This window comes from Erinaceus europaeus, chromosome 8 (assembly GCF_950295315.1).
Source record: "Erinaceus europaeus chromosome 8, mEriEur2.1, whole genome shotgun sequence".
NCBI classification, from domain to species: Eukaryota; Metazoa; Chordata; class Mammalia; order Eulipotyphla; family Erinaceidae; genus Erinaceus; species Erinaceus europaeus.
Window position 1 is genome coordinate 106,407,600 of NC_080169.1, and position 23,486 is coordinate 106,431,085.

Consider the following 23,486-nt stretch of genomic DNA (forward strand, 5'->3'; position numbering starts at 1 on the left):
AAAGATTAGATGTCCATAGGTGCGGGGGGTTAGTTCTGGGCTTTCAATTCAGTTCCACTGATCTGTGTGCTTATTTTCTTTCAGTACCAGGCTGGTTTGATTATGATGGTTTTATAATATAGTTTGAAATCTGGGAGTGTGATGCCTCCACTTCTGTTTCTTTTCCTTAAGATTGTTTTGGCAATTCTAGGTATTTTCTGGTTCCAAATAAATGACTGTGATTTTTCTTACATTTTCTTAAAGAAATTTGGTGGGACTTTGATGGGTATGACATTAAATTTATACATGGCTCTGGGTATAATATTCATTTTGATGATACTAATCTTTGCAATCCATGAGCATGGGATATCTTTCCATTTCTTTGTAACATTTTCTATTTCCTTGAATAGCAACTCATAGTTTTCAGTAGAAATGAAGGAACAGAGAGGCCAAGAAACCACTAATGACAACACAGATTGTAAGTGGCTGCATCAAGGACTGAAGACAGACTTGTTGGGCTCAAAGTTAATTCTGCTTTTCTTTCCCCCTCCCAAGTCTTATAAACACTTCTTCCCTTTACCTCTGTGCTCTCTCTCTTTCTGACTCTTACATGCTGAACCAACAGTGGATCAAAGCATCTGGTATCAGAGTCTGTAAGTTCCACAAAGTTGCCCCAGATTGTTGAAGGAGATATTTGTCCCTAGAAGTGGGGTGGGAAATAAAGTAAGTCCAAATGTGGAAGCTTGGAGGAAAATCTGAATGGAAACTGTATATGCTTGCCACTAGTGTGTTATGAATTCCTAAGGAAATAAGTGGTTAAGGCAACTCTGTAGGCCTCTGATTTACCTGACATGTCCCCACAGGCATTGCCCAACCTCAAGTCAGTGAAGTGCTCCCGAACTTGCCCCCCAAACTTAACACTTCTTTGCTCTGTATTGTGGGCTCCCAAAGCTGCACGTGGAGACCAGGGAGACAGCATAATCGTTACACAAAATACTTGTATCCCTGAAGCTCCAAAGTCCCAAGTTTGATCTCTGGCACTACCATAAGGCAGAGCAACACAGGGCATTTCCAAGACTGCTAGCCACATGACTTCCAGCTGGGTTTGCTCAGCAAGAAATGCTTCAGATTCTAGAATAAGGAAGTCACCATTAAAATTGCTTTATGACAACGTTGATAGGAAGGAAATCCATAGGGGTCACATTTCTTAGTTTCTTTTAGTTTTGTTTTTATTTATTTAAAGAATTTATTTTATTTGATAGAACAGAAACTTAAAGAGAAGGTAGACAGAGAGGGAGAAACAGAAAGATACCTTCAGCACAGTTTCATCACTCATAAGCTTCCCCCTGAACATGGGGACCAGATCCTAGCACACTGTCACATGTACACTTAACCAAGAGTGCCACCACTTGGTCCTTCATCTCTTAGTTTCCAACTTCTGTGTAACAATATGCCATAAACCTAACAACTTGAAATAACTTCTCAGTTAAAGAGCTCAAACTTCTGTAAGTCAAATGTCTAGGTGGGTTCTACTGGGTTTTCTGCTTAGAGACTCACCTGGATGAAACAGAGGTGTTTGCTAGGCTGAACTTTTATCTGGAGACTGTGGGATGACTACACTTTACAACTTGATTCAGACTAGGACTGAGGTTCCCATTTCCTTGGTGACTGTCAGTTTGGAATCCTTCTCAGCTCCTGAAAGCTGACCTATTCTTTATTAAAGATCTCCGTTTCCGTAAGTTTGACAATCCCTGTCTCACTTTGAATTTCTCTGACTTCCTTTTCTACTAGCAGCCAGAAACTGCACTTCAACTTTCAAGGAACTGATATGATTTGAATAGTTCTATTGGGATGGTTTACCTGCTGTCAGAAGTCATAGTATAATCACAGGAGCAGGCCATCCTAAAGCATCCTGCCTACCAGGGGGCAAGTGGTGGGGGGCCCGGGTACTATGTGCAAGAATCTGGGTTTGAACCACCACTTGCTGCCTGCAGGGATGAAGTTTCAGTAGCAGTGGAGCATGTCTGCAAATGTCTCCTTCTCTGTCTGTCTCTCTCTCTCAATTTCTATCTATTCTGTCTGTCCTATCAAATAATATAAGAAAGCCAAAAAGAAAGGTTAAAAAAGAAAAGGCCACCAGAGATTTTGGATTTGTAGTGCTAGCACTGAGCCCCAGCAATAACCCTAGTGGCAATTAAAAAAAAAAAGGCAGCCTACTACCCCACATTAATCAAGAGTTTAAAAGTTGATTTAGGGGGTTGGGTGGTAGCACAGTGGGTTAAGCGCACATGGCACAAAGTCAAGGACTGGCATAAGGATCCTGGTTCGAGCCCTGGCTCCCCACTGGCAGAGGGGTCACTTCACAAGCAGTGAAGCAGGTCTGCAGGTGTCTATCTTTCTCTCCCCCTCTCTGTCTTCCCTTCCTCTCTCAATTTCTCTCTGTCCTGTTGTTATTGATGTCTGACATCAATAACAACAACAACAATAATAACCACAATGATAAAAACAACTAGGGCAACAACAAAAAAAAAAAAAACAGCTTCCGGGAGCAGTGGATTTGTGGTGCAGGCACTGAGCCCCAGCAATAATAACCCTGGAGGCAAAAAAAAAAGTAGATTTAATGTTACCATCAATACAACAAATAGAAATTGTGTATCATTTGCAAACAATTAATAGGAGGAAACCACAACATGTGGCATTACAGGTAGGGTATTCATTCTAGAGATGAACAACTGAATACAAGCATGAGGAGATATCTGACAAAGCCACCATGAGAAACAATGTCAGTGATTTGTAATCTCAAAATAATCATGAAAAGACAACCTGGGGGGAGGGGAATTCAGATCAAAGTACAAAAAGAAACAATAAACTCTATGTGTAACCTGAACTGAATTGTTTTGTTATAAAAGATATTATTAGAGGTAGGGTTAGATAGCATAATGGTTGTGCAAACAGACTTTTGTACCTGAGGCTCTAAAGTCCTAGGCTCAGGTTCCTGCACCACTAGAAACTAGAACTGATCAGTCGTTTGTTAAAAAATAAATTAATAGGAATCGGGCGGTAGCGCAGCAGGTTAAGCACACGTGGCGCCAAGAGCAAAGACTGGAGTGAGGATTCTGGTTAGAGCCCCCAGCTCCCCACCTGTAGGGGAGTCGCTTCACAGGCGGTGAAGCAGGTCTGCAGGTGTCTATCTTTCTCTCACCCCTCTGTCTCCCCTCCTCTCTCGAATTCTCTCTGTCCTATCCAAGGACGGCAACAATGACAATAATAATAATAACCACAACCATGATAAAACAACAAGGGCAACAGAAGGGGGAAAAATGGACTCCATGAGCAGTGGATTCATGGTACAGGCACTGAGCCCGGCAACAGCCCTGGAGGCAAACATAAATAAATAAATAAATAAATAAATAAATAAAATTAATAAGGGGGTGGAGGAGATTGCATATTGGTTATACAGAGAGACTTTCATGCCTGAGGCTTTGAAGTCCCAGGTTAAATCCCCTGCACCACCATAATCCAGAGCTGAGCAGTGCTCTGTTAAAAATAAAATAATAAAATAAAATAAATAAACAAATAAATAAAGAATTTGGTTTTGGGGGTGATTTGGCAGGTATAGTACATATCTTTCATGTCTATGACCTTTGATTCAATCCACAATACAACTTGGGAGCACTAAGGACAGTAACAATAGAAATGTCATGAGTAGTGAAGTGATATGTTAATGTATCTCTCTCTCTCTTCTCTCTCTCTCTTTCTCTCTCTTCTGATGTGAACTAGAGATAGGTGGGCTGCTAGGTGATCCCGTGTCATTGTGCACATCTATGGGAGGCTGAGTTCAATTCTTCCTGCAGTGTGTTAAAAAAATAAAAATGGAAGAGGGGGGGAGGGGGTGAAGAAAAAAAAATGGAAGAGGGGCAGCCTGGGTGATGGTGATGCCAAGGACCACCTGACTGCACACACACTTGACAGTGCACAGAGACCTGCCATCAAACCCCCAGCCCCCACGTGCAGGGGGAAAGTTTCATGAGTGGGAAAATAGTGATGCAAGTGTCTCTCTCCCTCTCTATCTCCTCCTTTCCTCTCAATTTCTGTCTTATACAAAATATTTTAAATAGAAACTCTCAGAATGGAAGAAGAGGAGGAGGAAAACAAAGTGAAAGGGATAAACAGGGGTGGCTAAGCAGTGGGGCATCTGGTAGAGTATACATGTTATGCTGCACAAGGACCTAGGTTCAAGCTTCCAGTTCCTACCTGGGGGGCGGGAGGGGGAGGAGCTTCAGGAGAAGTGAAGAAATGAGGCATGTTTCTATTTCTCCTTCCCCCTCTTCCCTCTCAGTTTCTATCAAAAAGAAGGAAATTATGGTCACAGTGTTTTCATTGTGCAGGCACTTAGCCTTAGGATAACAATGGTGCCAAAAAAAAATAATAATCATTGATACAACTCAAAGTATAAACCTTTAATAGGTTGTGAAATCACATAACAGTAATGCATTTTAGTTTATAACCTCATTCTGATGACAGTCGTGTAATTACAGCTATAAGTTCTTGTAATCATTACACACCATGACTAGCTCTTGTGGACCACCCAGGTTTAACTACATTGAAGAAATTAGGTGCTGTGGTCTCTTTCACTTACTATCTCTATTTAAAAAAAAAAATTACACACTAAACTATTTTGGGTTTGTCATCCAATGTTTCTCAAGTTACTCAGAAAAAAACAAAAAGAAAGGTTCTTTCCAGTATCTATCTCTGAAATTATCTCACCAGAAAAAGCGTCATCAAGTTAGCAAATCAAGAAATTAAGTGGTCGCAATGGGGGGGGGGGAGTTGCTGTTACAGAACCAGATTTGCAAGCATGAGGTCTTGAGTTTGATCGCCAACATGGTACATATCAGAGTGAGGTTCTGGTTCTGGTTCTGTCCTTAACAACTATATACATAGGGGCGGGAGGTAGCCCATTGGGTTAAGCGCACCTAACTGGAAGCTCAAGGACCACCTTAAGGATCCCGGTTGGAGCCCCTGGCTCCCCACCTGCAGGGGATCATTTCTCAGGTGGTGAGGCAGTCTGCAGGTGTCTGTCTATCTTTCTCTCCCCCTCCCACTCCTCCATTTCTCTCTGTTTTGTCCAACAATGACATCAGTAACAACAACAATAATAACAAGATCGATGATAATTAACAATAAAATGGGAGAAAATGGTCTCTAGGAGCAGTGGATTCATAGTGCAGGCATTGAGCCCCAGCAATAAGCCTGGAGGCAAAAAAAAAAAAAAAAATTAAGAGTAAGAAAGAAAAGAAGGAAGGCAAACTAAGGCAGATTAGGAGAAAGAAAGAAAGAAAGAAAGAAAGAAAGAAAGAAAGAAAGAAAGAAAGAGGGAGGGAGAGAGAGAGAGATAGGAAGGGAGGAAGGAAGGGAGGGAGGGAGGAAGGAAGGAAGAAGACTTGAGATATGGGGTAGAAAAAAAGATTTTAGGGGCTCTATGTTTTGTTTTAATCTTGGAGTAGCTTGGGGAGGGAACATAGTAACTAAAAGCATCTGCTTCTTCAATACATCAGTAAGCAGGGAAATCATGCAACTGCGTGAGAAGGAGTCATAAAGCTAAACCGGTAGAGCCCTGAGCCGCTCCCAGGAGGCAGCTCGCCATGCTGGCTGTGGGCCTGCAGCGCCCGTGCTGCCTGCTCCTGGCGGTGTGCGCGCTCTACCTGGGGGTCTTCCGACTTCTCTACCTGGCCTGCAGTCACCGCAACCACCTGCCCAGGCCTGGGCGAGCTGGCCCCGCACAGCCGCAGGGAGGCGTGGCCGGAGCCCCCACTAGCCCGCAGCTGGCAGGGGAGCTCAGGCCGCCAGCACAGGGGTTGCAGCGGCCTGTGACCTTCGGCTCCCCGCCGGGCTCTGGGGGGCGCTCCTCCAGCTCGGGCCCCGCCAGCAACTTGACTTTGACCCCAGCGCCCCCGCCAGGAGCACAGTCCCTGCCCCTATGCCCTGTGGAGTCCCCGCTGCTCCGGGGCCCCCTGAGGATCGACTCCAATCCCCGCGTGAACTTGAAGCAGGTGGAGACGCAGAATCCGCAGGTGGCTCTGGGGGGCCGCTACCGCCCCCGGAACTGCACCTGCCCGCAGAAGGTGGCCATCGTCATCCCCTTCCGTAACCGGGAAGCGCACCTCAGCTACTGGCTCCACTGCCTGCACCCAGTCCTGCAGCGCCAGCAGCTGGATTACGGGGTGTACGTGATCACACAGGCTGGGGAGCAGCTGTTCAACCGCGCCAAGCTCCTCAACGTGGGCTTCCGAGAGGCGCTGCAGGACGGCGACTACGACTGCTTCGTGTTCAGCGACGTGGACCTGGTGCCCATGGACGACCGCAATGCCTACAGGTGCTTCCCGCAGCCGCGCCACCTGTCGGTGCTGGTGGACAGGTTTGGCTTCTTCCTCCCTTATCAGGAGTACTTCGGGGGAGTCTCTGCGATGAGTAAACAGCAGTTTCTGGCCACCAACGGTTTCTCCAACAATTACTGGGGCTGGGGAGGCGAAGACGATGACATGTTTAACCGACTGACTCTCCAAGGCATGTCTCTGTCTCGCCCGCGCCCTTGGGTGAGCAAGTTCCGGATGCTGCGCCACTGGAGGGACAAGAAGAACGAAGCCAGCCCTCAGCGATTCCAGCGAGTGGCGCAAACCAAGGAGGCGATGTTCTCAGATGGCTTGAACACACTCAGCTACCGCGTGGTGGGCAGGCAGAGACACCCGCTGTATACTCAAATCACAGTGGACATCGGCTCGCCCAGCTAGCCTTGGGGTACACCCATAGAAAGCCTGACTACAACTTGGGGCTCCACTGTTTTTCTGCATCTGGTCTCTCTCACCTTTGCTAATCAGGGACAGGACCCCATCCCCACCTCCCACTTTGTGTGTGGGCGCGGGGGTGTGGGCGGTGGGGGGAAAGGATAGAGAGAGGCAGAGAACCTGGCTAGGATATTTTATTCCCCTTCTGAGGCTCAGCACGTGACGCCTTAGCTGGGCACACAGTGTGTGCCCATGTAGAAAGTGCGCACACTTTGGGGAGTCTCTGAGTTTTCACAATGTCCCCCACCACCACCCCCCAAAGAGAGCTGTGGAGAGCCCCACATCTGGTGACAGTGGAACACTCCTTTCCCGGGACAGAGGGCACATTTGTTGTAAAATGAATGGGGAGTTTGCTTGCTGCCACTGTTGCTGTACTGGTGATTTTAGGAAAAATCAAAGAGTGATGGTTATGGTTATGGTTATGATTTGTTGTTGTTGTCATATGATAACAGAAAAACACAATTGCAATCCTTTGCTTTTAATCCTTTGACCTTCTTTATTCAGTGGTATGTGATAGTATAATCACTGTGGTTGTATATTTTCTAATTATTATTATTACTTAGATGGGGGGGGGGGCAGAGAGACTGACCACAGTGCCAAAGCTTCCATGAAGACTGTGGAGACTGGGCTTGAACCTGGGCCATGCACACAGCAAAGAAGCTCTTTAAGTGAGGGGGTGGGTGGTAGTGTCCCCAGTTAAGCTCACAAACATTATCATAAGCAAAGACTCTGGTTCAGGCCCCCATGCCCCATCTGCTGCTGGGAACACTTCATGAGTAGTGAAGCAGGTCTCCCAGCAGGTGTTTATCTTTCTCTTTCCCTCTCTACCTCCTCCTCCCCCTTCAATTTCTCTATGTCCTGTCAAATATAATAGAAAAAAATAACAAATAGCCACAGGGAGCAGTGGATTCATAGTGCCAGCATTGAGCCCCAGTAATAACCCCGGTGGCAATAGTAAAATAAAATAGAATAAAATAAAATCTCTCCAAGTCAAAGAATTTTCAAACCTGAGTCTTGAATCCTTTGTCCTGCTAAAGAGTGACTTCCAAAGTAACTTGAGCCTTCAGAATAAAAGCTCTGGGTGTTCTCACTTTCAGTGGCCTTTCTCTAAATTGATTTTGAAAGGTAAAGACAGAAACACACACACACACACACACACACACACACACACAGTTTGCAGTATTATAAACAAATAGCAAACCAAGTTCAAATAATATCTAGCTTCATTTTGTGTTGATCCAGATTTGCATAGGTATTCTGTATCCTGTCAAATCTATTTTGTTTTTCTGGACATGCTATTAAAAACTGAATGGCCTATGTATTTTTATTGTGATGTTTTGATATAGGGAGGGGATTAAGCAACTTTTGTGAATATAAAAATAATGCATGTTGTGAGGGTCAGGTGGTAGCACAGTGGGTTAAGCATATGTGGCATGAAGCACAAGGACCTGTGTAAGGATCCCAGTTTGAGCCCCCGGCTCCCACCTGCAGAGGAGTCGCTTCACAGGCAGTGAAGCAGGTCTGCAGGTGTCTATCTTTCTCTCCCCCTCTCTGTGTTCCCCTCCTCTCTCCATTTCTCTCTGTCCTGTCTAACAAAGAGCAACATCAACCATGGTAATAATAATAATCACAACGAGGCTACAACAACAAGGGCAACAAAAGGGAGAAAAATAGCCTCCATGGGTGGTGGATTCATGGTGCAGGCACTGAGCCCAGAAATAACCCTGGAGGAAAAAAAAATATATAATAATACATGTTGAGTGGCCTCTGAGTAGTCTTCCAAAGCAGCTGACAACTCATTTGGGACCTCCTATGAGGTCTGGGATCTAGAGTCACAAAGTGCAGTCAGTGATTCTCAGGGTTGTTTGTTGACCCGGAGTCTGGGACCCACCTCCCTGAGATGCTCTGTTGACCACTGACTGCCAGGCATAGCTTGGAGGACTGGTTCTCCTGCCCATCTCCTTCTCCTTTCTGCTGCCTTTCCATCTCTCACTCTTGCTTTTTGTTCACTGGTCTCTTGCCTGACCTTGAAACATATCGATGGCACTCAGGGCATAAACAGACTACTCATTTTCTAGCATGCATGTGTCATTTTTTTTCTCCAGGGTTGTCACTGAAGCTTGGTGCCAGGACTACAGAATCCACTGTTCTTGGCAGCCATTTTTCCCGTTTTATTGAATAGGACAGAGAGAAATTGAGAGAGGAGGGGAAGATAAGGAGGGAGAGAGAAAGATAGATGCTTGCAGACCTGCTTTGCCACTTATGAAGCACTCTCCCTGCAGGTAGGGAGCCAGGGGCTCGAACCCAGATCCTTGCGCACACCTTATCCTGTGAGCTCTACTTAAGGTGCCACTGCCCAGCCTATATATATATTTAATCTGTTACTCTGCATGAGAGCAAAGTGCCCAGGCAGTAAGTGCTGACAATAAGTTGTTTTTTCGAGTGGAAGATTCACAGCTTACAGATCCTGCTCTTGCCCTTGAGGTCTTCTCTGCCTCCACACTTCACACATTCCATTCTTGCTTTCAGATGCATCTGCAAGGTGAACCTCAGCAAAGCATCCATTTTCCCTGAGCCTGTCCCTTTTAATCTGCCCCTTCCAATGTCATTTAATTTTTTTATTATCTTTTGCCGGTCCCTGTTAGAGCGCCAGGCTAGCTTCGTGGGTGGGAGTGAGACGACCAGGGACTCATGGCTGAGCTGGGAACACAGTTCAATCTTTATTGATGAGCGGGATGCAGTGCAATAAATCAATCTAATCTCTATTCATTAGAAAATCCTGTCCCTTATATCTCCTGAGGCAGAAGTGTCAGGAAGAGGAAGTACGTATGATAGGGGGTGGGGAGAAGGAAAAAGTGCGTGCTTGTAAGTATCAAGCTTACATCTAACCAGTAGGGATCAAACCAATGCCCTGTAGGCAGGGTAGGTCTCAGGTAAAGCAGTGATTATGTGAATAGACCACAGCATTAAGCAATGCAAGCAAACCTGACGTGATGATCAAAACAGAAGGTCTTAGAAGCAGAATTAGAAGCATACCAACAATATTTATTTATAGAGACAACCAGAAATCAATAGAGAAGGGGAAGATAGGGAGAGAGACAGAGAGAAAGCTGCAGCACCATTTCATCACTTGCAAAGCAAGTGAAAAGATAAACAAGGCTTGATAGAGATCAAAGGCCATAAGGAAATAGAGTTTGGAGTTTCACTGACTGATGTCAGGGAGGTATTTGATGGAGTATGTTCTCTGGGATACTATTTAGGAAGACTAAAGCAGAAACAAATTAATGGGTCTATATCAAATTGAAAAGCTTCTGTACAGTCAAAGAAACTATCAGACAAAGAAAGAGACCCCTCAAACAAATCTTCACATGCCATACATCAGACAAGAGACTTAAAACCAAAATATACAAAGTGCTCCTCAAACTTAGCAATAATAAAGCAAATGACCCCATCCAAAAATGGACAGAGGATATGAACAGAACATTCAGTATAGAAGAGATCCAAAAGGCTAACAAACAGATGAAAAATTGCTCCAGGTCACTGATTGTCACAGAAATGCAAATAAAGACAGCATTGAGATATCACCTCACTCCTGTGAAAATGGCATACATCAAAAAAGGACAGTAGCAACAAATTCTGGAGAGTCTGTGGGGACAGAGGAACCCTTCTGCACTGCTGGTAGGAATGTAAACTTGTCCAGCCTCTCTGGAGAGCAGTCTGGAGAACTCTCACAAGGCTAGACATGGACCTTCCATATGACCCAGTAATTCCTCTCCTGCGGATATACCCCAAGGACTCCATAACATCCAACCACAAAGATATGTGTAAAACTGTGTTCATAGCACCACAATTCATAATAGCTAAAACCTGGAAGCAACCCAGGTGCCCAACAACAGATGAGTGGCTGAGAAAGCTGTATATACACAATGGAATACTACACAGCTATTAAGAACAATGAACCCACCTTCTCTGACCCATCTTGGGTGGAACTAGAAGGAATTATGTTAAGTGAACTAAGTCAGAAAGATAAAGACAAGTATGCGTTGATCTCACTCATCAACAGAAGTTGAGAAAGAAGAACAGAAAGGGAAACTCAAAGCAGGATTTGACTGAATTTGGAGTAGGGCACCTAAGTAAAAAACTCTGAGTTAAGGGTGTGGGTGGATGCTCAGCTTCATAGTTGGGGGGGTGGAGGGTAGGAGGGATGGGATGGGACACAGTCTTTTGGTGGTGGGAATGGCGTTTATGTACACTCCTATTAATTTGTAGCCATATAAATCACTGAGTAATATGAGAGGGGGAAAACTGACTGATTGAATGTCTCAAACTTTTTAAAGCACAGACTGAGTCTTCTTAATACCTAGGCTGAGTCTTTGATATATTAACTCTCTTAAAAGCTTAGTCCACCTGAACTTTTTTGAGCTTTTGTGCAATGTAGAACTTTAATAATTCATCTTTGTACATTTTCATTTTATTCAAATACTATTTACTACTATCTATAAATCAACTTTCAGATTTTGAATCCATTGGTTAAAAAATAGTTGCTTTATTTCCTCATGGGTTTATGTTATTTTGCATTTTAGTCTATTATGTTATGGGAATTACTCTGAAGTTTATATTCCCTTTTTAAGCCTTGCATTAGTCTATCTTTTGTTATTTTTCTATGGTTTAAGGAAGAAGACACCAAGCTTATTTTTTTTCATTTTGAGGACTTCTTTTTCTTCTCCTTTAAGGGAAAAATCACACTGAGTTATAGTAACAAATATTACAGTCAAGGGTCCTTGAACTGGTCCAATGTGTATGAGGGCTACAATTGGGAGTGGGGGGAGCTAATCCCTTTTGCTGTTCTGAGCTACTACTGTCAACTGTTGTTGTAAATACTGTTATGTGTAAGGGCATAAATATATTTATCATGTTTGTAAAATTCATTCTGTACAATTGCAGATCAAGGTTGCTCTTCTGTGATATATGGGATACTATGTTTTAAAGACCATCTTGGAATACAATTAGAGAACTTAGTATTTTGATGTACTAAGAACTATTTTAAGTTTAATATTTACCTTTGAAAAAATATAATTAAAGATGTTATTTTTAAAAAGGAAAAAAAAAAGCTAGCTTATTCCAGGGAGAACAAAAGCAACTAGTGGCATAGCTATATGCAAATAATATCAAAGGACATAAAATATGGTGACGGTGTGTCTGATACAGCAAATCCTAACAAAGGGATTTTTCAAAGTTAACCCAACTTCCAAGCAATATGATTATTGTAATAACTATCTGTTGTCTTCTTAAACCCTAAGACAACAGGAATCTCCCACTTCCTCTATAGAGCCTGTTTCTCCCAATTCTGGAACCTTTGGGGTGGGAGTCACTTCCTGCATGCTTCTCTCAAGTCATAACAAATGATATTGCATCTGCCTATTCCAATCTAATCAATGCAACGAGTACCATCTCAGCATGCTTCACCTCAGACATATCAGGCACGAAATCCCAACCTTTCACCCTCATCACTCCGGTGAGACCTTTCCTTTCATAGTATTCTCTAATTCCTTTCCAGGAGGTTCACTTTCTAACAAAGTCTCAAAACCTAGATATAGGCCAGGTCCCATAAGAAAGAGCATATGTTCACATGTATCCATAAATTAGGGCAAAATATATACCTGAAAGCAAAAATACACAATAGTCTTTAGTGAGTCAGTATCAAGTTCATAATAAAATAGTGTGTCCACTTAGACTTAGATAGCCTCCTCACCTACCTCTTATTACAGTTCTCTCACTCACTCCAAAGCTAACCTTATCAAAGTAAAGACTACAAAAACTAAATAAGGGCAAAAGACTGGCATACTTTAATGATGATTCTTTAGTCACTAACAGTCCATGCCACCAGCTGGGTCCCTAATGGGGGAATCCTGAGATTCCTAAACAGACTTGATGGGCCTAGAACTCGAATAAATCCCTCTCTCCATTGAAACTGGTCATTTTTATCAGGAACAACACAATAGACCCCTTTGGGGACCCCCATAGGATCTTGCCCTCAACCTGGATCAACAATGGTAGAGAATGTTCCATCCTCTGAAGGGAGGATGGACAACATACTCTATGCTACACCTGAGGAAGATGGGGAGATACTGGGGCAGCATGGAATGTTCCTACTCATGACCACAGAATGTGAGCTCAGATCTACAAGGATGCAGAGTTCACACAGGCTCCTAAGCTAATTATGGGCCCCAGATCACATCAATTCAATGTGGTTTACAGTCAACAATATTTATACACCTTTCCCATATTAAGGAGCTACTCTCTTCCCGGATCCAGCTTTCCGGTCCTTTTCCATGACATCATCTCCCCAGACAATAACTTGGATCCACCTGCATATCAGATTTCAGGCTCAGGCAAAAACAAAAACAAAAACAAAACAAAAAAAAAAAACACTAGTATAGCTACAGGACCTTTTAAATATAACTAAAATATGCCTACTAACTATCGACACAAAGGAACCCCCCCCCCAACACTTCATCTGCACTATTCCAGCCTTTAGGTCCCTGACTGTTCAACAATTTGTTTGGCTTTGTATGTTAACTCTTTTTTCAGCCACCAGGTTCCAGATGCTATCAGGATACAACCAGACTTCCCTGGACAGACAACCCCACCAATGTGCCTTGGAGCTCCACTTCCTCAGAGTCCCACCCCACTAGGGAAAGAGAGAGACAGGCTGGGAATATGGATCGACCTGTCAATGCCCATATTCAGCAGGGAAGCAATTACAGAAGCCAGACCTTCCACCTTCTGCACCCCATAATGATCCTGGGTCCATACTCCTAGAGGGATAAAGAATAGGAAAGCTATCAGGGGAGGGGATGGGATACGGAGGTCTGATGGTGGGAATTGTGTGAAGTTGTGCCCTTCTTATCCTATGGTTTTGTCAATGTTTCCTTTTTATAAATAAAAAAAAATTTTTTTAAGATATTTTGAAAAGGAAAGTATCAAAAATGTTTTAAAAATAGACAAAACAGAACCAAAATAGAAGAGTTCTTGCCAGACCCCATCCAGACTTAATATCTAACCTATCAGCAGTTTCAGCTCTCCCAGGGCTGTACTCTTTGGTTTTATTTTTTTTTAATCATTTTATTGAGGTGAGTAATGATTTGCAAGGTAGCTATTGCCACATCAATACAGCTTCATATTACTCTGTGTTGGGTGTCTGCGCACACCACATACACCAGCAAGACAATGGGGTTAATTTTAAACCAGTCTGGAGATTAGGTATTAGCTTCAGCGAAATCCTCTCCCAATTAAGAGTCCCATGCTTTTCCGTGAGAGAATATGACTTTACCTGAACTACTGGTTTTCTTCCTCTTTCTTTCTTCCTTTCTTTCTTTCTTTCTTTCTTTCTTTCTTTCTTTCTTTCTCTCTTTCTTTCTTTCCTTTTCTTTTTTAAATTTCTCCCACCTTCTTTCAACATATAGAAACTTGCACCTGGTATTCCTCTTTGCAAACTCTTCTACTTGCCAGCCAGGATGCTGCCGATTCATGACTAGTCAAATGGATCTAAATTCGTGGAGTCTGTCAATAGCTTAAAACCAACATGTCTATGGACCAGTGATATAGCTCACTTGGAGAGAGCTCAGCTCTGTCATGCATTACCCGGATTTAAGCCTAGCTCCCACTGCATTGAAAGAAGCTTTAGGGGCCAGGTGGTGGCGCACCTGGTTGGGTGCACATGTTGTAGTACTCAAGAACCCAGGTTCAAGCCCCCGGTCCCCACCTTCAGGGGGAAAGCTTTGCAAGTGGTAAAGCAGGGTTGCAGACGTCTTTCTGTCTTTTTCCCTCTCTATCTTTCCCTTCCTCTTGATTTCTGACTGTTTCTATCCAATAAATAAATAAAGATAATAAAAAGAATTTTAAAAAATCTCAAAAAAAGAAAGAAAGCTTTATTACTATAGTCTCTCTCCCCCTCTTCCTCTCTTTCCCTCTCTCTCTCTTCCTCTCCCTCTCTCTCTCTCTCCCCCTTTTCTGTTTCTATCTAAAAAATTGACTTGTTTTTTTGTTCATTTTTTAATTAAATTAATTTATTTGACAGAGACAGAAACTGAGAAGGGAAGGAGGGATAGAGAGGGGAATAGACAGACACCTACAGCCCTACTTCACCTGTGACGCTTTCCACCTGCAGGTGGGGACATGGGTTTTGAACCTGGGTTGTCATGCACTGTAATGTGTATATTTAACCAGGTGTGTCACCTCACTGCCTGGCCCCAGGTGGGCCACTGCCTGGCTCTCAACACATCTTTAAGTTCACATAGATGAGCTAAACTCAAGAGGATGGCAGCCGGCACATCAGCAAGGTTAGGCTGAGACCAAGATCTAATCTGCAGTGTTGAAAGTTTAAAAATCCAGTAATGCATTCAGGAGGGATATGGATGAATGTCCAATCGCATTCTAACATGTATGGGAGCACTCTAATTTGCATCTCTGCTCTGAGAATATTGAATGGACTAGCACCTTGGTTTTTCTGCTGGCTACACATTACCTTTGCATTGCATAGAAGGCATATAAAAGACAAAGCTTTTAACACGTATGAACCATGTGTCCTGTTGTTTTATCCGGGCTGGCTTCACGGGCGGGTAACAGAGACGACCAGAGACACACGGCTGGGATGAGAACGCAGTTTAATCTTTATTCACCAACGTGCAAATCACCACACCATGTGCTTTTCTCCATCATCTTCTCTCGGCCCCTGCTGCTGAGACTCTGCCAATCCTTAGCATAGGGGGCGGGGAGAAAACGGGTCTAGCAAGGGGCAAACCAATTCTTCTCAGAGGTCGGGGGAAGGGAACATACCAACAGTGTCCTTATTCTGAGAATGAAAAGTTAGCTAGAAGTGGTGTGTGTGTGTGTGTGTGTGTGTGTGTGTGTGTGTGTGTGTGAGACTTACAATATCTCTGATTGTTGTCATTTTGGTTTTCAAATTAAATGAAAATTTACCAGTATACTGAAATTTTCTTGCATAAACAGTGTTTGTAGCAGAGCAGTGAGAGTTCTTTTGAAGCCGTTATTTTATTTGTGACTAATAGCAGTTTACAAGACTGTAAGGTACAGGGTATAGTTCCATACTGCACTCACTGCCCTGTGCCCTCATCTTCTATGTGACAGTCACCACAGTTCTCACAAAGTCTTAGCGACAGTTGGTTTACTCCTGGTTGTTGCTCATTTGTTTATTTTTGTAACTTCATGTGTACCAGTTCTTTAGATTTCCCATATCAGAGAAGCAAAGAATGAAGGAGCCGGGCCAGGGAAGTTGCTCCGTGGTCATACTGCATGTAGTCAAAGTCCTGGGTTCATTTTCCCAGCATCACATTGGGAAACACACACACACATACACACACACACACAGAGAGAGAGAGAGAGAGAGAGAGAGAGAGAGAGAGAGAGAACCATTAAGCCTAAGGCACTTGCTGATTCACCTGAGACTTTAGGCCTCACTTGAGCACTGTCACATGATTACTGAGCTGTGAGTGATCTTCCTTTCCAAAGTGCTAGAGGAGGATTTTGGCAAGCTTTGGGTGAATGTCTCTTCTTAAAATAATCTTCCTATGCTACAAAAGATCTGTATCTTCTGCTGTGGAGATAATACTGTGGTTTATGCAACAGATGTTCATGCCTGAAGCTCATCAATCTCAAGTTCAACTCCCATCATCACCATAGAGCAGAGCTGAATAGTACTCCAGTTTAAAAAAATAAAAATACAAACCCTCCTACCTGTAGTGGGAAAGCTTCATGAGCATGAAGTAATGCTGCAGGTCTATCTGTCTATCCCTCCATCTCTACTTCTCTCTGTCCTATCAAACTAATACAAAAGTCTGCATCATCTTGTTTCTGTATTTGGCAAGTTTTAGTGTTTCACATTTTATGGTTGGGCTTTTGTTGTTGTTGTTGTTTGCCACCAGGACTATTGCTGGAACTCAGTGCCTAATCCATTGCTCCCGGTGGTCAACTCCCCTTTATTTCTTTCTATTTTTTTTTACTTAATAGAACACAGAGAAATTGAGAGGGAGAAGGAGAGGGAGAGAGGGGAGAGGAAGACACCTGTGGGGGCTCTAACCCTGGTTCCCCATGGTGACCTGTGTGCTGCAGTGGGTGTGCCACTGCCTGGCCTCTACGTTTATTTTATGTTAAAGACTGAGTCAGTAAATTTGAAATACAAAGATGATTTGAGATTTGGAAAAAGGTTGCCACCAAACTGCTTTTCATGAGTTAGAGAACACTGCAACAGTAACAGTAAGTGTTCTGGACTAAATTTTGAGCCCTTCCCCTTTCAACATGCTGAGTCTTCAACTTTTTTTTTTTTTCTTGAAAATGAGGAGTTTGGGAATAGATTAGATCATAAGGATGGAATCTTCAAAATGGAATTGGAGAGCTTAAAAAAAGAGAAACAGAGAGCTCTTTCTCTGCATTCACAGAACGAGGGAAGGTTCTGTAAAGACCCAGCAAGGAGGCAGCTGTCCTGCAAGATTCTTACCAGGAGTCCAGTAGGCAAGTACCTTAATCTTAAACTTCCCGGTCTCTGAAACTATGAGAAATAACCACCTGCTGTTGAAGGCACCCAAAATGTGGTATTTTATTATGACAGCCACAGTTGACTAAGAGAATAATATGTGTTTCAGAGGAATAAGTTGATTCTGAGATGACATGTGGATCCAATCTGATTACTTTCCATGAAAGAGGCTGGAGTTACTGATGTCTTGTCCATTCAAGCCCAGAGACAAACCACGAAGGATTCTGTCGACCCTGTGTTCTGTCTACACTAAAGAGAGGTGCCAAGTGGGGAGGAGGAGCAAGATGACAGGCAAAGGAGCACGTGACGATGGAAGGCTTCTGGTGTGGTTGGAGGAGCTGGAATAGGATAAGGGACTCCATGGGGCTCAGAAGCCTCTGACTTGCTTTTCTGGACAATGCCTCCCAGGAAATTCACCAGGGACCAAAAGAAGAAAAATGAGTGACTTTGACGTCACCAATGACATTATGTATTATGGATTTAGACATATACCAGTATTTAGGCTTTTGTAGCATGTTCTAGCTCTGCAGTAGTACTGGAATGCCCAGAAGGAAATGAAATATAGGCACCTTGTAGGCATTATGTCTAGTCATCACTATAAAGTGTTCTGGAGAAGTAGGAAATGTTTTAACTGGGAAGGAGACTGCCATAGGTATGTCATGGTTACTATGAATTCAAAAGTACTGTCAATCTTCTTTTTGCTTTGATCTGATCACTTCTCTGATTATTCTTCTATGGGTTCAAGAGATTCCTATACTCAGCCAACTGATCTCTTTGTATTTTTCTATCATATGTTCAAGTCCACTGATGTCTTGCCCCTTCAAATTTGAGGTGTTTATTATAAACAATTACCTTGCTAGACTTGGTATCCAAGATGGTGGACCACTTAGCTGAGTATCTTCTGCCACCTAGTGGTCATTGGTCACCATGCAGATCCTTAGTATCTAGCTTATGAGGAAAGTGAAACCAAAATAGCTGTGTGAAATTCATTATGAGAATAAAGAAAACAGTAGCAGGCAGAAATTAGGCAGAAGAGTAAGTGTGTGTGTGTGGTCAAGGAGTAGTTCAGGAGCCAAGTGGTGGCGCACCTGGTTGAGGGCACATGTTACACTGTCAAGGTCCGGGGTTGGAACCCCTCGCCCCCACTTGTATGGGGAGACGCTTTGCAAGTGGTCAAGCAGGTCTACCGGTGTCTCTGTCTCTCTCCCTCTTTCTCTCCCCCCTTCTCCTTTGATTCCTGGCTTTCTCTATCCAGTGAATAAATTAAAATAATTTTAAAATGGAGTAGTTCAGAATTTGCTGTCCTGATGGAAGCATATAAAGTGACAAAAATACCAAAATACTACTGGTTGGAGATTGTGTGTCACTGAAAGTGTCCTAAAGAAAGTCACTAAAGTTGAAGATTACAAAACCTAAGGCCAGGTTGTTGCAAAGAGCATTCAAATGCTCCACTCAGAAATGACTGCCAGGCTGGGGAGCCATCATAGTGGTGATGCAAAAGACTTTTAGGCCTGGGGTTTCTAGGTTCTAGGTTCAATCCCCAGCACCACCATAAGCCTGCACTAAGCAGTGCTTCTCTCTCTCTCTCTCTCTCTCTCATCTATCTATCTCTAATAAGTTTTGTGAAGACTACCTTCTATAATATTTGTCATCTGTCACATTTCCCAACACATAGTCTATAAAATTTTGGTTGGTTTGACTTGAGTATTGAAAAATAACTAATGGTGACTGTAGGGAATGAACTGGAGATTAGAATGGCGAACATTCTATTCTAACTTATGCTTTTTAATAAGATGTACTTGCAAACTTGGAATTTCAAAAACAAGTAGTTACTTTTTCTACTCTTCACCACCAGGCAAATCTTATGAGGCAGGCACTTCTCAGCTGTATAGGTATTTGACAAGGACAGGAAAATATACTGAATTGTGCCTTGTGTTCATCACCTCTAATGGGGCCTTTAAGCATCAACTACAGTTATGGCTACTCTATATTGCGTGATATTCAGGAACACCCTCCTTATCGTGCCAGCCATTTAGTCTCCACTGTGAACTCGCTATAAGGGGGAATTTCATCCAGGAATTCTTAATCTGGGCTTCATAGATCCAAGCTCTTGAGTAAGCCCTGAAATCAAAGGGAAATTTGATGTTTGTAAACACTCGCTTATTTTCTGCCATTAAAAAAATTAACTGATTAACTGAATGTGTGGGTGCCCAGGCAGAGCTCCTGCAATTACCACTTCTTTGATCTTGGCAAAGCAGCTACACCCTCCTAACTCCATCTCCTCCTCCTCCTCCTCTGCCCTGTTTTCAGAGTTCATAGCAGTCACTCTACTTTCGGGGAATGTAGGGGTCCCCACATTGCCTTCTCACATAGTTTGGCTTTTGATCATACTATTCTCAATCAGTAGGGTCTTTCGTTGACCCAGAAAGCTTCCTTTCTTCACCACACCTGCCCAGTCTCTAGAGATTTCTGCATTCTTTATTCAGTGGATTCCATGTACCTGCCACCCACCAACTTCTACCTGACTGAGCAGCAAACCCTTGGATTTACCACCTTCGTGACACACAGATCTAGAGTCAGAATTCTCACTGGCTCCTCCGTCTCTCAGCTGCCTGAAGGAATAAGTACTACCTGAAATACTAATACTCCAAGTTCTGCTCTGTTCACCTCTGGATTCTGAAGACATCTTTGCAGACCAGTCTGTCTATGAAGGAACTTCATTTTGATTCGGCTAGAGTAATGGCCATTGTTGATTTCTGCCTTCTATTGTGGAAAGTTTCAAATATCTAAGATTAGAGAAGATACTATATAGAATTCAATGTACTTGTCAATCCACTGTAGTTATTACTATTGTTACTCATTAAGTATTGAACATTGCCAACTTCATCACTAGTGACAGGCCAATTTTTTTTTCAGATAGAGAGATACTGAAAGGAAAGGAAAGACACCACAGCACCAAAGCTTCTTCTACTGCGGTGGGGGTCACATTTGAACCTGGGCCTTACTTGGGATAGAGCAGGCACCTTCCCAGGTGAGCTAGCTTTCTGGTTACTTTACACCATTGTTATTTCGTCTGCACTCCTTACCACTCCTGCCCCAGTGTTCACCATCTTTGTCATCCTCATCCTACTGCTTTCTTCTTTATTTATTTTTCTCTTCTTCTTTCACTTCCAAGACCTTGATGGCACCTCTCTAGGGATATTTTTAAATTAAAACATCTTTTTGTTTAAATTTCAGATATACAGAGATTGGCCACAACATTTCTCCTCTACCTGTGGAGCATCTGCTGGTGCCGTGGTGTTGGGATTTAAATCTAGGGCCCCTCAAATGGTAATTTGATGAGTTATCTGCTGGCATCTCACTGATTATTTTCAAGTAAATTACAGACATGATGTTCTCTTAGCCTCTCTCTCCCTTTCCCTTCCCCCTTCATATATATATATGTTTTCTTCCATCTCCCTTCCCACTCCCTCTCACACACATGAAATAAAGAAATCTTTAAATAATATATATAAATATGCATAGATAAATAAACATATATATATATCTTCTTGGGACCAGGCAGTAGCACACCTGGTTCAGCACTCACATTACAGTGCGCAAGGACCCAGGTTCAACCCTCAGTCCCCACCTGCAGGGGAAAGCTTCAGGAGTGGTGAAGCAGGGCTGCAGCTGTCTCTCTGTCTCTCTCCCTCTCTATCTCCCCCTCCACTCTCAATTTGTCTCTGTCTCTATCCAGTAATAATAAATAAAATTAAAATTATATATACATATATATATCTATCTTCTTTTTAAAAGAAGCCTTCCTCTACTCACACATTTTTTTCTCCTTTTTGGGGGGAATTAATGGTTTATAGTTGACAGTAAATTACAGTAATTTGTGCATTGTAATATTTTTCAGTTTTCCACATAACAATCTAACACCTTCCTCCCAGGTCCTCCTCTGCCATCATGTTTCAGGACCTGAACCCACCCTCCCAACCCAGATTCTTTTACTTTGGTGCAATACACCAACTCCAGTCCAAGATCTGCTTTATGTTTTCCCTTCTGTTCTTATTTTTCAACTTCTGTCTTTGAGTGAGATCATCCCATATTCATCCTTCTTTTTCTGACTTATGTCACTTAACATTTAACACTTTTTTTTCCCCCAAATTTTATAGTACATCTTAAGAGATACCTTCCTGGGTCGTACTAAATCAGAGATTTTTCTCAACTTCTTGGAAAATATTTCTTGCAGTTATTCTACACAGACTGTTCATAAATTCCAAGTCCTCACTCCCTTCAAATTTGGCAGTGTCACCTTAAGTAAATAATAACTGAGAAGCATCCAGCAGTTCATCAAGCAGCAAAGAAAAAATTTCCTCAAAACCACTAGCCTTGTATTTATATATTTATTTATTTTTAAAAGGAGTTGTTTTGTTTTTAAACTCTTTAACCAACTGTTCTTACAAAAAAAGGCTAATCTTCTTTCCTGGAGCTATTTTTTTTTCAGTTCTTCAGTCAAACACAATCAACTTTCAATGAGTAGATGGCTTTCCTTGCTAACAGATGAGTTATTCTGAAACTTACTTTGGTTGGAGGCTCATTTATATTTTTCTATTCTTGTGAGGAACTTCTGCTAGACTAGGCACTCCATTTTAAATTTTCTGATTTTTCTCTTCCTGACTATTCTTTTCCTGTGTATTTGCAATATGGTGATGAGTTCTTAATCTGACTCTGAAGCTATGCCATGTGTTATTTTACTACAGATGTAACATCATTTCATGATAAATAAGATCCAATAACAAAATAAACTGCACTACATAGTGACTTAAAAGTGTAATGTTTAAATTTGGAAAATAAATGAACATTTTTTTCTCTTTTTATTATCACCCCCTACCCACCCAATTGAGTCAAACAAAATATACCCTGCCTTTTTTTTTTTATCAGATGCATATTTAGTGAATCTCTGACGTATTTGCCACAAATACATTTTTAACGCTAGCTGACCTTAAACAGGAGCGTTCCAGTCTTTGTCTTTATATAAACACACAAATGTCAATGGTACTATGGAGGATATTGTAAATTCTACAGTATTTTGATTCATTAGTCTATTACCTCTAATGTGAAATGTTGGCTCACCACACTTGCAGAATATTAGGGAGCCTCCTAGTGGCAGCTGTACTTCTATCAGTTTCCAAGTGAAAATAAATTTAGATTTGTGTTTGTTTAAAAAAAAATGTAATATTTGAAGTCTACTAAGTTTTTCACCCACAGACTCCTATGAGTCACGATTCCCAGACAATCTCATTGATCTTGTTAGACAATGGGATAATTTCATCAACCGTTCTCCTCTCTCTCTCTCTCTCTCTCTCTGTAATTTTTCTAAAGCATTCCACCCTGTACTAGTGAAAAAGCCCTAAAGCCCTCTGGGTCTTCTTGAAAATAGTCATTTAGTGGTTCACTGCTACCCCACCAGCAGTCAGCCGTAACAGGCCCATCTTTCTTAACCTTTGATGTGGTCTTTGACCAAAACATTTGCAGCATCTCTCACTTACTACGGTCACTATCTCCTCTTACCTTTAAGGAGGCAATCCAGAAGTTTTTTAGTAGTGGCTCCAGGCATCCTTATCAGAACAAGATGGGGGGGGGGGAGGAGAAAACAGAGACCAAGGAGAGTGAAATAAATCATGTATTTTTTCCCTGCAACTAAGCCCTCAAAGCAAAAAAAAAAAAAAAAAATCACTTCTGAACTGATAAAAGACAAGCCCTTTGATATCAATGGCAATCTGAAATGTTTAACTGGGTAGAATCTTCTGATACCTACCAATTCAGACTGTTCTAATGCTTTTAAGCCAGCAGAGTTGTTAGATAGGTCCATGACATCTCCAAGACACAGGAAAGGGAGAATTGACAATGTTTTCAAAGACAAAGGTAAAAGAAAAGTAGAATTATTTTTTTATTGTACACTTTCAATTATAGATGGTCCAAATAACCAGTTGCACAAATTTGAAGTGTGTGGCTTTGCCTGGTTCTTTGACTTGTTTTTTTTTTTCCTTCCCCCACTTAGAAGCTATGTTATAATGAGCTATTGTGTAATGCAAAGCCACAAGGCATTCTGGTTTCATAAA

General features: G+C 42.3%; 1 protein-coding gene across 1 annotated transcript; it reads left to right on the plus strand.

The window, feature by feature from the left end:
• The first annotated feature begins 5,110 nt into the window (after positions 1-5,110).
• Positions 5,111-7,988, plus strand: LOC103116627 (beta-1,4-galactosyltransferase 1-like). The gene has a single exon (XM_060196611.1). It carries the CDS (start codon positions 5,625-5,627, stop codon positions 6,768-6,770), a length of 1,146 nt encoding a protein of 381 aa, XP_060052594.1. The 5' UTR covers positions 5,111-5,624; the 3' UTR covers positions 6,771-7,988.
• Positions 7,989-23,486: the final 15,498 nt, after the last annotated feature.